Below are 14654 nucleotides of genomic sequence, written 5' to 3' on the forward strand. Positions count from 1 at the left end.
AGTTGATGTAATTCTTTGATGCCTTAGTTATTTATATGTATTATATCCATTGCATGTAACTGGCAGAATAATCATGACGTGCTTTTATCTCCAAAAAAGAAACATATATAGCATTCAGGGAGCAAATCACCTAGAATCATAAAGTTGCAGAATTCAACAGCATGCAATAGAGATACAGTAGCATGTTAATGCTAAGAACACTATATTCCATCTCATAGCCCATTATCGGGCCAAACAAATCTTCCATGGTAATAGAAAAATGAAGGGACAATTGTATAACTGCCCTTGTTCTGAGCTGTAATTGCACGTTTGCCCTTATTTTTTTAACTTTCTGGATTATGCATATCCATTGCTAACTTGTTTTACATTGTAATTTTCAGGAAACTGCCATAGATGAATACTTCAAACCAATTGACAAGAATGCTAAGATCATAACAGATATGCAGTTGGAGAAAGAAGAAAAGCAAATGAAGGAGATGGCAAAAGTTATGCAAGAGCAAATAAAAATGCAAAGAGATATCGCAATGAAAAGAGATGAGGCTGCCAGCCTAGAGTCTAAGGATGCTCAAGTGAGTGGAAAAGTAGCTGAAATCCCTACGAAACAAGAGACTGTAAAATAGATACTATGTATTGTTCCTTTTCGCAGGAAGTTAGTGTGCCTGTGCATACTCTTTGCACTTGTTTTGGGCTAGGTAATAAGTATGCACTATGCGACAATCACATACTTCCTTTTCATTTTTGGGTCAATTGCAAAACTGCCCTTGTTTTGACCTGTAACTGCACGTTTGCCCCTATTTTTTTAACTTTGCATGTTTGCCCCTGTTTTTTGAATCTGAAGGTTCCACTTGCCCCTGTTCCGTGAAAGAGAGTTAACGGTGTTAAGTGCAAGCTGAAAAGACACAAATGCCCTCGACATCTCACCCACCGCTCACGCCTGCCTGCCGCCTCGCCGGTCCCCAGCCGCTGCCGCTGCGCCGACCAGCCTGAGCCGCGCCGGTCCCCGCCCGCCTGCCATCGCACCGGTCCCCGGCAGCCTGCCGCCGTGCCGAGCAGCCCGAGCTACGCCGGCCCCCGCCCGCCTGCCACCGCGCCGAGCAGAGTTGAGCAGAGGAGGCGGCGCTCCTTGCCGGATTCCGGCGAGGGCGGGCCATGGCTGTGAGGGGAAAGGGGCGAGGGAGCACGGGGAGGTCAACCCGCACCTGAGGAGTCCCTTATTGGGGGCGGGGGCGGTCGGAGGAGGGCTGGCCGCGGGATCAGGCGGCCGGCGGTGATGGCGTGCGGCGGCGGCGGTGTTCCGGCGCGTAGGGATGGGGTGGCCGGCTTGGGAGCTTCATTGAGGCAAGGGCAAGCTTGTGGGGTGCTCGATTTGGGAAGGGAGAGGGCGGAGTGGCGGCTCCACGTGCGGCCGGCGAGCAGCGGCGCAATGGAGGCCGCGGCGGGGATTTGGGCAGGCCTGGGCAGTGGGTAAGCGGTCTGGGAGCTTCGGTGCGGCGAGGTGTGCTGTACCTGGGGGAGGGCTGAGCGAGGGAGGCCGACCTTGAGCACCGGCGAGAGGAGGGAGACGCAGGGCCGCCTGCCGCCGCCCGCCTGCCGCCGCGCCGAGCAGCCCGAGCTGCCTCGGCCCCCGCCCGCCTGCCGCGGCGTCGAGCTGCCCGAGGCGCGTCGTCCCCCGCCCGCCTGCCGCCGCATCGGTGCCCGCCCGCTGCTGGGCTCGTCAGGCGCTGCCCCCCCTACCCATCACGCCGCCGCCGCCGCCGGCCGATGTGAATGGTCACGAAGCAAACAGAGAGAATGGGAGGAGTTGTGTGTTTTGGATAAGGGTAGTATAGTCTTTTTCTTTTTTTGCGAAATTTTTTTAGCACTATTATTGAGCTCTAGCTCACGGTGTTAAGAAACAGGGGCAAACGGTGCCTTCAATTTTGAAAACCAGGGGTAAACATGCAAAGTTAAAAAAAAATAAGGGCAAACGTGCAATTACAGCTCAGAACAAGGGCAGTTATACAATTGTCCCTTCATCTTATTGTCATGTGTGCAGTCCCACGAAACTGAATCAGAAACCTGAACTTGGACTTTTAGTATATATTCAAAATATTTCACATCAACCAAACATATACAATTGCATTGTTTTCCACATGCCGATAGCATGATTGCCAACCTTTGTCTAATTGTCTCACTTCTGTCGGTCCTCACTTCTGCTGGCACACAGGATTTCATTCAGGTTGTACATTTTTTTAAGAAACTAAGTTGTTGCAAAATGCAGTATACATTTCCATGGCATGACTAAATTTTTAGGTGTAAACTTACAGCTTCTTCAAGATGCTGATGGACAGCTTGCATCTGCTGAACCACTTGACGAACCTCTGACAAGATAACCTTTTCTGGCTGTCTCCGCAGCTCTTCCTTCCTAGCTTGGGCCTGAATGAATGATAGTAATTGTTAAGGCAGATGTTACTTGATATGAAAGCTAGCTTTTTCTGTATCTTCAACAATCAATCAACCCTTTTCTCTCCTTACCTTTTGGGACAGAACACCGACTTGCATTACATGAAGGTGTTCATACTAGCTAACAATCTAAGTGTAGTATCATATATACCAGTATTTCTTTACTGAAAGCATATGCGGCTCGGGATAATAGATTGATTACAGGTGCAAAACACAGGTACAAATATATAGGCAAGGAACCCTAGGATATGGCTGATGGAAACAGAACCAATTGGGAGTCCTTGCCTAATACAATTAGGACCTAATCAACTATCCCTTACGGGACACACACAAGCATGTGTGGCAATAGACCCAAGCCCAAAGGGCCTGCCGAACCCCTCTGCTAACATTTACATAATGGTACAACATCCTTGAAGTGAATACACTAAGCAACTCGCCGCTTTGCCCACTCAATATTAATGTTGTTAAAATGCCAACATAACTCACATAGTTTCTATGCCAACATTACTAAAATGCCAACATTTCTATGCCACATCATCAATGTGAGAGGAGTTTCATCATATGTGGCACAGTTACCTAGACCTGTATTGCATGAAGCATCGCTACACAACAAGCGAAGCGGACAGGTGGAAAAAAGGACACATCCTGTTTTAGATAGACAGTTAAATAACTAAATAATTCAAATATTTTCCATGTCTAGGAGATGTTAATTTTTTTTAAAACATTGTTTGAAGGTTGATACAGAATACAAAAAAAAAATTGCATTAGTACCCTTTCTTCAATGATTGTCATTGCACAAACTAAAGTAGATCATAAGTCAAAACCACGCTTTATAACAAGGAGCATTTTCGACTTCAGACCAGTGCGATCTGCAAGATACCCTGGTGCAAAACCATGACCAAAGAGAACCACATGATTTTCCTATAACTCTGCATAAGAGTAACTAACTCTGTCTACTAAAGATCAATTTCCATGTAGGGAAGACATTGAAATGACAATCATTTCGAAATGGGTATGATATATATAACAATCACTTGTCCTCAACGTTAAGAACTAAACAAAAGTTGATATGCACCGGGTACCTCTTCGGATCAATCATGTTGACCAAAAATAGCGATTTTCTGCACCTAACTCCTACCTCTGCGTAAAGGCAGGTTTCGCACTAAATGTTAAGCACTAGACATAGAGTGCAAATCAGCTAAACGTCACAACTAAAATTGAACAGAAAATGGCAGTTCCACCATGGAACCTCAACTGTTTAACCTTATCCCATTTTCAACGAGAGAGGACAACTAGAAGATTTGGTTCCATGCGGGCTTAAAACGCAAAATTGATGCTACACTTTCCCCAGCAAGTGTCGGTTACACCATGGAGTCAGACAGGACAGCACGCACTGCCACAATATCTCGAATGAAATCTCTTGGGGAAAGTACTTGCCATCTCGAGGCGCTTCTGTAGCTGCAGCCTGTAGGATCGGATCCGCCTCTCCTCGTAGCCGGACATCACCCGCACGATGAACCATGCCTTCCTCCCCAACTGCACCAGCCTGTCCATCCCTCCGTGAAAGGGAGCACGCGCCCCCCGACGCCCAGCGCCTAGATCGGCCTCGCGCCCGAGGAGGACGAAGGAGGAGGAGGAGGAGGGCCTAGTTGGTCCACGGACGGATGGGCTCGATTAGACAAGCAGGCCACCACGCCGCAAACGAATCGGACTCACAGGCCCCTGGAACAAACAATCCGCCCAGGCAGGACCGCAGGAGTGGGTCACTTACGAGGAAACGGAGGCACCGATCCCCGCCCCACGCCGGTGCCGGGAGGAGAGGGTGGGGTGGGAGTGCGTTGACGAGGAAAAGGGCTTCAGCGGAATGAGGACGCGCCGGCGGTGAGGTCGCCGATGGTGGCGGGCCTGGCGGCGGTAGAACCGGGTCGGAGGGAGGGAGGGGAGGGAGGAGGAGCCTGCGGCCTGCCCAACCAAGTCCGTTCTGCAGATTCTTTTTTTTCTCTTTCCGGTTCTGCCCTTGAACCTAGCGCAGAATGACGACGGAACGGAGGGGCTCTGATGTCATGTTCCCGATCAAAACCGTCCGGCTGTACCGCATTTTGTTCGTCAGGTCGCCCCGGTTCAGCTGGTTTTCGCCCAGCCGTGGAGTCCATGGACCGGCTCTCCTCTGTTGCTGAATGAGAAAGCAAATCGCGCCGCCACGGTGTTTTCTTGTTCCGCTAGCGGATTTATACATACAGATTCCGAAACAATATGAATCAGGAGTGGCAAAGGATTTTAAAATTTAGTCTAGATAATTCAAGAGCCAGACTTTTGATCAAATTAGATTGTGAAAAGATCACCAGAGCCATGCATAATTGGTTACGTAAATATGATAGTGTGGCTGATGGACAATCTAAATTGCATAAGGTCGTAGTAGCAACAAGCTAAGGTTGCTGTCCCGAATGGCCACAAACCACAGCCAGTACCGGATTTCCGAACGATGACGATGCATCGATGCGTGCTTGTTCCGGATCTTCACTACGCCATCCAGTCTCCAGAAGCAACGGCAGGGGAGCACCGGCAACGTCGAAGGCCGCCGGCGGGGCACATGCAATCGATGCGTCATGCTTGGCCTTGGCCGGCCGGCCGGAGAAGTCAATGCCGATCGAGCGAGCAGGTCAGCTCAGTCGCCGACCCCGCACGGTGCGCGCTTGGCGAGAGAGCCGGGAGACCGGGACATGCAGTGACTCAGTGACCGCGTGCACCGGTGCGCGCAGCAGCGAGCGATCGATCGATCCGCGGGGGAGCAGCGAGTCGTGGCAGATGCGCCGGGGCAGGCAGGGGGGGGGGGGGGGGGGCTTAAACAGTACAGCAAAGGCAGAGGTCGTCACCGACACCTCGCCGCCTCATCCTCATCAGGACGTCCTCTGATCGTCGCGATCTGACTCACCAGCGGGCAGCGGCTCGCGGATGCGCGTTTCATTCCGTTCCGGTCAACGGGCTCTAGGGGATGAAGCGATACGATCGCGCGGCGGCCTCTGGGCGGCGGCGGGGTGATGGGTCGTAGCAGCAGGTAGGAGGGAGGGATCGAGGCCGCGGGGAGCCCCATGCCGGGGCCGCGGGCGCGCGGCGCCCATATCCTGACCTCCGGGCGGGGCCGGCGCGCGCGGCGTCGTTCGCACTGTGCCCCGCGCGCCGCCCTGCTGGCCGGCTCATAGTTTTTCCTGCTGCTGCCGGCCGGCGGACGGCGGCGGCGCGCGGGGCGTGCACGCGTGGATGGACGTCGATGCGCGTGGTCCACGGCCCCGCGAACAGTCCACCGCTACAAGATCTATATTTTTCCATGGACCATCATATATTTTTCCTGCTTGGCCAGCAGGCAAGGCACATCCATGCCCAAATTAACGGGTGTGGGCGTAGCAGCGACGAAGCGGGAGCAAGCGCAGGCACCGGCGGGCATCGGACTCGTACGCGGCGGGCCCTCACGTGCCGCCGCCCATGCGACGGATGCGCCGCCCTCGTCGCGCAGCGCAGATCCCTCGCCCCCTCCCTCCCTCCCTGGGCTCGGCTCGACGCTCCGCGGGTCAAACCGGTGGCCATCATATCATCCCCCGCACGGCCGCGCCGCATCCCGCGTCACGCTGCAGGGTGTCTGGATTGCGTGCTTCTGTTTACTGAAGATCTCAAACGTATTCTTCTGGACACTGTTCCAAACTTCAGTCAGATGTTCTGATCTGATTTTCCCCCGTTAAATTAAACTTAAATTTGGCATCGGTAAAAATAGCTGCATCTGCTCCTACTGACAGACGGTTCAGTTGGCCGGCAAGGACGATTGCCCAAAACCGCAACAAACCAGAGGTTCAAAATGTAGACCCTGTTTAGTTCGTTTTACATGTAAACGTAAAAAAATTTTGCGTGGGAATCTTGCCAATTTGAAGTACTAAATGAAGTCTATTTATAAAACTTTTTGCACAGATGGGTTGTAAATCGCGAGACGAATCTAATGATGCTAATTAATCCATGATCAATCAATAATTAGCGGATGATTACTGTAGCAAATCATGAATTAAGTAGGCTCATTAGATTCGTCTCGCGATTTACAGTCCAACCATGCAAAAAATTTTGTAAATAGACTTTATTTAGTACTTCAAATTAGCAAGATTTCTTTGCACTTTTTTGCGTTTACGGTTTTTTTGTGTTTACGGAGTTGGAAGGACCGTAATTTAGAATCCCCAAAAAGTTCATTATCAGTTAAGCACACCGTATCATGGCGAAGTTTAAACTAACCGCCTAATATAAAACGAGCTCTTCCTCACTGGGCTACCCCACCTATGTACACTCGTAGTCTCTACGCATCCCAGCCAAGAACCGGACTAGCAGCAAAGCTTCGAATCCCTCCCCCTCCGCTTTTCCCTCTCCCTCTTCCTCCTCCTCCACCCCCTTTTCCAACCCCAGCGAGAACCTTCCAAAAGCCTCCCGGGAGGTTCCCTCGCCATCGCCAGTCCGACCCGACCGGGAAGCGCTCGCGCGCGGCCCTCCCCCGAGCCGAGCTCGCCGGAGCCATGGAGAAGTACGAGCTGCTCAAGGACATCGGCGCCGGCAACTTCGGCGTGGCGCGGCTGATGCGGAACAAGGAGACCAAGGAGCTCGTCGCCATGAAGTACATCCCCCGCGGCCAAAAGGTGCGGCGGCGCCGCTCTGGCCTTCTGATACTTCTCGCGAGATTCATGGTGTTTATTTTTTTTCCTCTGACGGGTGCTGCCTCTCCTCTACTGCGCGTGCCTCGCGGTTCGCAGATTGACGAGAATGTGGCGAGGGAGATCATCAACCACCGCTCGCTGCGGCACCCCAACATCATCCGGTTCAAGGAGGTGCGAGGAATCGGCTCGAGAAATGTGATGGTTTCTGTGTGCTCCCGGTGAAGAATCTGTGCGCGAATTTATTTCCCCCCTCCTTTTTTTTCGCAGGTGGTGCTCACGCCGACGCATCTGGCGATCGTGATGGAGTACGCCGCCGGCGGCGAGCTGTTCGACCGGATCTGCAACGCCGGCAGGTTCAGCGAAGACGAGGTCGGGATCGGCTACTAATCAGGCGGCTACGTGTAGCTCGTGCTGGGATTTCTTCTTGCGCTAACCCGTGTAAATGGACGTTCTTGCAGGCGAGGTACTTCTTCCAGCAGCTGATTTGCGGCGTGAGCTACTGCCACTTCATGGTAAGAACCGAAAAAAGAAATGATTGATCCTTTTTTTTCCTCAGCAAGAAGAGTTAGTAGTACACCATTTAATTTGTGCTGACAAAACAAGTGTCCAACACGAAATCCGTCGTGCATTTGCAGCAAATTTGCCATCGCGACCTGAAGCTGGAGAACACGCTGCTGGACGGCAGCCCGGCGCCCCGCCTCAAGATCTGCGACTTCGGTTACTCCAAGGTGCCGTGCTTTCCCTCCTGATCGGTGGTTTCCTTCCAAAAAAAAAAGGGACGAGCTTTTCCGTCAAAAGGCGCCCTTTTTTCACCCTTCCTTGCTCACCTGGAAATGCTCCTCCGCCTAAAATCTCTTGGTTACTTCTCGCCTGAATGAACAAGCAACAAGAAATCATTGGCTCTGGCTGTGGCGCTGACGCCTTTCTTCTCCGCGGCGATCCTTTTTTTTTTTTGTTGCAGTCGTCGCTGCTGCACTCGAAGCCCAAGTCGACGGTGGGCACGCCGGCGTACATCGCCCCGGAGGTGCTCTCCCGCCGGGAATACGACGGCAAGGTCAGTCAGTCTCTCTCTCTCGTCAGATTCTCCTCTCTCTCTCTCTCCGTCGTCAGATTCCCCCCCCCCCCTCTCTTCCTCCCCCTGTGACGTAGCAGGAGTGGGGCCCGCTCGCAGTGACCATACTGTCTCGCTTGTCGCGAGCCGCGTGCACGTACCCGCCCCCTTGGAGTCCACGTAACGGGCCGTCCTCGATGCCATTCCCAGAGTCCACGTGCACCCGGTCCACAGCGTGTCATCAGCTGAGCCCACCTTGTCACACGGTGTAGGTCTATAGACCAGGTCCAGACACACTGCCACCGCTGTAGGTCTATAGTCCCTTGGCTGCAGAGATCTCTGGGGCTCTGCCGGCTGATGATGGATTTGGGATTTGTCCGAGATGGGGATTTGCTTGCCCGCGGCCGGGCAGACAGGCCCGTCCTGACGCCGGGCAGTGGGGCCCGCCGAGGCCCATTCGTGTCTGCCTCCTGCCCCCTCTCCGGTGCATCGTGATCCGTGACCTCGCAGTGCGCACGCCGTCTGATTCGGGCTTCAGGTCTGCTCTGGGCTCGCTCTGGCCGTTGCCGAGCTGGGGGGCCAGCAGCAACCTATCCGATGGGCCCTCAGACCATGCTGACTCACACACTAGTGTCACAGTGTCATACTGTCACTTAGTAGTTGTTATTACTCGCTGTGCTCTTCCTGACTTCCTGTAGCTAATGAGATCTGGTGCTAGAATTAGTAACTTAGTGCAGGTATCCTCCCAGTGGGTAGTGTTGAAAAAATAAAAAAAAATCATTCAGAAAAGCGTAAGGAGATCATGCGAGGATACGTATGTTCCTTCCCGTGTGATCTCGATTTGGACATTCACATTCTCTTGTTTCTCCGGGGATCACATATCATGCTTTTTGGTGGCGATGCTCGCTCCACCTGCTTTCCCTGCACGCCATGCACAGCTAGCCGAAGGGGGGGAGCGAAAGGTTTAGGTTCATCGGATTCAGACCGGTTTAGGTTCATTGGATTCAGACCGGTTTAGTGGTCAAGAATTTGTAGTCTGTACGCTCGGTCGCTCCAGCTTGCTCTAATAAATTGTGGCCTCAAAGAAAAGTTAGATCAGCTGGGAGGAAAAGCATGAGATTCTGTGGATAAAGATATTGATCAGCAGTGCTACTTGACTTGGGTGAGGTTGAAGATGGCGAATGGCGATGCAGAATTGCGTTTTTTTTTGTATAGGAGCATGCAATGTTCAAACGGTCTTTTGTTTTTCCATCATTAGGAGTTTGAAAGGAGGCGACTAAGAAAATAAGGTAAATCCATGCTTGTGACAAGATTGTTGGGATAACAACGCACCACTATGGCGCATCAAGTTGGGCAACTCGCTGTTTTTGCTTGACAGGTCCTCTTATTAGGTTCAGTTCACGCTTTATGTCCTTTTCCTAGCCATTTTACCATCATGGTTTTAGTGCTGCAGACCATCTGGTTGATGTTAGCACAAGAGGCCCTCAAGCCCAATCCTTTTCAAGCAGTCATGTTAGACTGAACCTCTCTTTTGGCCTCTTGTGGTCCTTTGAAGCTATTTTCTACTCCTTATTTATTTTTCTCATTGTCAGACACCGCACACAGTGATTGCATTTTGTTCTGTTGCTATGCAAGAAACCATATTAGTCTGCTTGCACTTCTCCTTTCCAGCGCTGCAAAATTTGTTGTATTTGCTTGTCAGAGATAAATAGTTTATGGACACAATATCTAGTATATTATTTAAATGTTGATTTCTGGAACCCCTTCAATACTACGCTGAGACCAAAGTGGCATCCATCTGCCCAACCGTATGGTGCCCACTTCTATGTCATAAAGCTCTGCTTTTGCATTAAAATACTGTAGTGACCTTTAATTTTCTCCATGTCAACCTGAGTTTTGTATGGGTGAATTTGACTTCATTGCCTGCAGCAGTTCTTGAGACAGATGCATGTGAATGCATATTATTTGGAGTTCAGAATGATCACAGTTGCTATCTACTTCTTTCCCAAAAGGCGAAAAGAAACACAGCATAGATCCCAAAAGAGTTATAGTTTTAATGATTTGATGAAAAACGAGCTCCTAAACTCCTTACAAAAGTGTACTGATTCTCTGATGCCATCTTTCACCTGTCGTCAGCCGAATAGAAAACCTCATCTGAACATATTGCATGATGCTTTACAGCTTTGATCTTTTTTCCCATTGTATCTATAGCTGAGTTGACATAGCTCAAATGTTCACCCACTTAAAATTGTTGCTCTACGAAATCACATATATTTTAGAAGCTTGATGCAAATGTAACATAGCTGAAGTTTTGCTTGCTTTGAAGAGCTCTTGAACCTTGTATTCCACCTTTTTAGGCATTTTGATTGAACTACATATAGGCATATAGCCAATGCGATGGTGAGATGCATAGGTTCTAGCAATAGAAATACAGTCTATAAACAATCCAACATAATAGTGCTAAAGAGCCATCATTTGAATGTTCTCTTCATTAGAAGGCCTGTGCCATAATAGAATAGGTAGCCCCACTGAAGGTTGTATTGACGACCATAACTGCGTCTTATTGTCTTAATATCCTACTGGAAAGAATTGTTCTTTAGTACAAACTTTCTTGCTTTGTCATTGCCTTTATGTTTATTTACTTATTTTTCTTAGCATATTTGCAACATTTGATTAATGGTTCAGACAGCCGACGTGTGGTCCTGTGGAGTGACCCTTTATGTGATGCTGGTCGGTGCTTATCCTTTTGAGGACGCTGACGACCCCAAGAATTTCAGAAAGACGATTGGGGTAACAACTAAAAATACTTCTCCTTTTGCTAAATCTAACCCCCCCCCCCCCCCACCAAAGTTCTTGTCTCTTAATGCTGTTCTTGCTGCATTCTTTATTTTCATAGAGGATCATGTCAATCCAATATAAAATTCCGGAGTATGTCCATGTATCCCAAGACTGCAAGGAACTGCTCTCGAGAATCTTCATCGCAAACTCCGCGAAGGTAACCCATATATTTCAAGCTCAGATCAGCCTAAAGCGGTTCAATGGCTTCATTCCATTTCCAAACTTCATGCAGAGAATAACGATTAGGGAGATCAGGAACCACCCCTGGTTCCTAAAGAACCTGCCTAGGGAGCTCACAGAAGCTGCTCAGGCAATGTACTACAAGAAGGACAATAGTGCTCCAACCTACTCTGTGCAGTCCGAGGAGGAGATCATGAAGATCGTCGAGAAGGCACGTACACCGCCTCCTTCCTCCACCCCTGTGGCTGGCTTTGGTTGGGCAGAGGAGGACGAGCAGGAGGACAGCAAGAAACCAGAGAAGGCCGAGGAGGAAGAGGATGGCGAGGATGAGTATGACAAGCAAGTGAAACAAGTCCATGCCAGCGGTGAGTTTCAGATCAGCTGAGGGTTTCGCCACGAGAGAGATCGCAAACAGATGTACTGTGGTAGCAACTGATGATGAACCTCATACCCTACATTCCTGATAGTTTGTGGTCTTGATTTCAAGTTTTCTTTCATTTTTTCCTATTTGATGCTGCAACAGTGTAAATTATTGAAGTGGTTCCAACACTGTATTTGTAAGGACTGATTAAGCTAGCAAGTGCCACAAAATATGGAATAAAACATCTCGTTGAGCATGTACTCAGGCAGCCTTTGCACGTGCTTATGGATCTGTTATCTGTTCACTTGCGCTGGGACAATGACCACATAGAATGACAATAGGTGGTGAAATCATGAATAGGCAAATGCACCTGCCTCTGTTAAATCCTCGGCACAGATTGCCTTCGATTTCTACATCCATGAATTTTCCAGGGAAACCTCCTGGCGATGCTGTGGCGGGTAAGTTTGAAGCAAATTTGCCGTCTCTTCAGAGGGACGACCATCAATTTATGTATCATGTACTGTAGAGAACCTTCCATCAATGGAAGAGCATCATATGATCCAGTGAGTGCTTATAAGTTTTGCCCATCTAAAAATTTCAAACGGTAAAAAGAATTCCAGGAGGGGCAAACACATTATTTAGTGGTCCGTTAAAGCCAACCGTGGTTTATGCAGTATGCATATACCGCAGTTCATCAAACGCTATTTCTCATTCCCAACACTTCCAGCAAATGGGAGTGTTTAAATGACAACTATGTTAATTGTTAAGTACCCCTTGCCTTGGGGAAAACTGGCGGGGCTTTACAATTTTTATTGCTTCAGAAGGGTGCCAGAATCGTCAATTAGAGGTACACATCTGGATTTAGCCGGCTTTTGATGAGTGGGACGCCATCTTCTCTCCATACAATGCGGTCCTCGCACAAAGCAGCAACTGCTTCAACATAGACTTGATGCTCCTGGATGACAGATTATTCAAACAAGGAAATGATAAATACTTTGTGTTGTGGATTAACTTCAATGGTGTGTCGATGGAATATTGGAATTGGAACTGTCTTAGTCTGTATGGACTTTTACCTCATGGAGGACTCTTGCAGCCAATAACTCTGGTGTGTCATCTGCAAACACCGGCACAACCCTCTGCGCTAATGTTTTTCCTGTATCATAGTGCTCATCCACAAAGTGTACAGTTGGACCAGAGTATCTGTATCGAAAATTATTGTCAAATGACAGTCAAAGAAGCCACATAATTGAAATGCAAAATCAAAGAACATAATTTGTAAATACTATGCTCAATTTGAGAAGAATGTTTAACACAAAATGTAGTTTAAACATAATTTGTAAATACATGCTCAATTTGAAAAGAATGTTTGCCATGTTCCATGAAATTACACAGGTTTGTGCATACAGGCAATGTTTTATTGGGGAATCCACAGGTGAATTGCATAGGTAGAATGCTAGGCAAGTCTGAATTACCTTGCACCAGAGGCAACAACTGCTTTATGAACCTTTAAACCATAGTAGCCTTTGCCTCCGAATGCCGGAAGGAGAGAAGGATGGATGTTTAATATGGATCTTGGGTATTCCCGAACCAATTCAGCAGGTATAAGTTTCAAGTAACCAGCAAGAAGAACAAAGTCAACTTCATGTTCCCTGTTTCATTGGTAAGCACGAGCCAGGAATCTGAATATTAGCGTGATACAAAGGCAGGCACAAGGAATGCAGTACACCACAGAGTGTCCACAGTCAAGAGTAAACAATAACAATATGGCAGCAGGGTATGCGAATTGTTCAAAACTACACGCTTCACCCCTGTTATTTTCCTGACGTGGTTGCTTTCAGAATGACACAGACAAGGACGCACGCATGGAGAGGGGGCATTAGCAAGAAACAACCTCAGCGCATGAAGCAGTTCAGGAACCGAAACCCCCTCCGGCGCACTCTTCGACTTCGGGAACACAACGACCGGAATGCCGTTGCTCCTGGCGTACTCCGCACCACCGCAGCCTGCAACGCAGAAGTGTCACCCTCGAACCCAAAAACATCCATCCGCCCGCGACCCGAGCAGCTGGCGGGACGCGGTCTTCCTCACCTGGCTTGTCGGTGACGAGCGCGACGACGTCCCCGCGCACCTCCCCGGCCAGCGCGGCCTCGTGGATGGCCCGGAAGTTGGAGCCCCCGCCGGAGACGAACACTGCCAGCCGCTTCCTCCGCCCGACCCCGCCGGCGTCGCCACCGTCCTCCACTATCGCGCTGGCCCGGAGGGGGCGCGGGTCCGGGCGCCGGGGCAGCTCGCACCTGACGGCGCTGGCCCGGCGGCTCGCCGCTAGGCCCCACGGCCTAGGTTTCGGGCCCGGCCGCGTGGCGGGAGCGGGGCTGACGCTGAGCGGGCGGCGCGGGCGTAGAGAAGGCGGTGGTGCGGCGGTCGCTTCCATGGACAAGCGAGAGGAGCTGGGTGTGGGTGGAGGGTGTAGTGTAGAGGCTGGCTGCTCCGGGGGGGGGGGGGGGGGGGGGGGGGGCGGCGGCGCGGTGGAATTTGGGAGAGCAATATTCGAAGCCCGACCAGTCCAGTCGGGGGGAAAGCCGAAAGCGAGGGGGGTTTTACATTTTTACCATTATAACGAATGGCACTCATCAGATTATCATCTTTAAATTGGCACCTACAACTATACCAGCAGAGAGAAGTTTAACTTACAATTTTACCACTTTTGCACATGTGGCAAGCCACGCAGGCATGACACGCTGGCACCCAGTCAGCTCGCTGATGTCAAATGTCCTTCGTATCCCTGACCTGCTCCTCTCTCTCCCTCTCTGACATCTGGTCCTACACATCGTCTCACTGGCAGTGGACCCCACTCATCAGATTCATCTCCCACCTATGGTAGGAGACACCTCGAAGGCGGCGGCCATGGCGAGCGCGGCCGTCAGCTGCGCGCGATGGCCTCGCGCTCGGCGGCCACCATGGTGTCGCGTCCTCCCCGACTTGCGGCCGCTCCGCCGGCCTCGCCTCCTCGGCCCGCGGCGCGCCCCTCCGGCCCTCCTCAGACCTTCCTCGCCGGCGCGCCCCTCCGGCCCTCCTCGATGGCGCCTTTTCCCTCCCGGCG

At 50.6% G+C, this 14654-nt stretch overlaps 2 protein-coding genes across 2 annotated transcripts; one reads left to right on the forward strand and one right to left on the reverse strand.

Annotated features, from left to right (window-relative positions):
* The first annotated feature begins 6755 nt into the window (after window positions 1-6755).
* On the forward strand, window positions 6756-11810 carry LOC120641009 (serine/threonine-protein kinase SAPK7-like). The gene is made up of 9 exons (XM_039916957.1): window positions 6756-7106; window positions 7221-7295; window positions 7392-7493; window positions 7583-7636; window positions 7760-7852; window positions 8086-8178; window positions 10861-10965; window positions 11072-11170; window positions 11246-11810. Exons 1-9 carry the CDS (start codon window positions 6756-6758, stop codon window positions 11576-11578), a joined length of 1305 nt encoding a protein of 434 aa, XP_039772891.1. The 3' UTR covers window positions 11579-11810.
* A 363-nt stretch (window positions 11811-12173) lies between these two features.
* On the reverse strand, window positions 12174-14000 carry LOC120641010 (phosphoribosylglycinamide formyltransferase, chloroplastic-like). Its single transcript, XM_039916958.1, has 5 exons — window positions 13643-14000; window positions 13446-13557; window positions 13027-13203; window positions 12628-12754; window positions 12174-12509 (listed from the first exon to the last, which is right to left on the reverse strand). The coding sequence occupies exons 1-5, from the start codon at window positions 13983-13985 to the stop codon at window positions 12396-12398; spliced, it is 873 nt and encodes a 290-aa protein (XP_039772892.1). The 5' UTR covers window positions 13986-14000; the 3' UTR covers window positions 12174-12395.
* Between the last annotated feature and the right edge of the window lie 654 nt (window positions 14001-14654).

Source organism: Panicum virgatum, chromosome 7K, assembly GCF_016808335.1.
Source record: "Panicum virgatum strain AP13 chromosome 7K, P.virgatum_v5, whole genome shotgun sequence".
Classification (NCBI taxonomy): Eukaryota; Viridiplantae; Streptophyta; class Magnoliopsida; order Poales; family Poaceae; genus Panicum; species Panicum virgatum.

Bases quoted from the DNA above. Each gene is read 5' to 3' on its own strand.
- LOC120641009 (XM_039916957.1), top strand. From the start codon at position 6,756: ATGTACACTCGTAGTCTCTACGCATCCCAGCCAAGAACCGGACTAGCA. The intron at 8,179-10,860 runs GTCAGTCAGTCT...TTAATGGTTCAG, and splicing joins GCCGGGAATACGACGGCAAG to ACAGCCGACGTGTGGTCCTG. The intron at 11,171-11,245 runs GTAACCCATATA...AACTTCATGCAG, and splicing joins TCATCGCAAACTCCGCGAAG to AGAATAACGATTAGGGAGAT.
- LOC120641010 (XM_039916958.1), bottom strand. From the start codon at position 13,985: ATGGAAGCGACCGCCGCACCACCGCCTTCTCTACGCCCGCGCCGCCCG. The intron at 12,755-13,026 runs GTAATTCAGACT...TTTTCGATACAG, and splicing joins GTTGTTGCCTCTGGTGCAAG to ATACTCTGGTCCAACTGTAC. The intron at 12,510-12,627 runs GTAAAAGTCCAT...TCTGTCATCCAG, and splicing joins CTGCAAGAGTCCTCCATGAG to GAGCATCAAGTCTATGTTGA.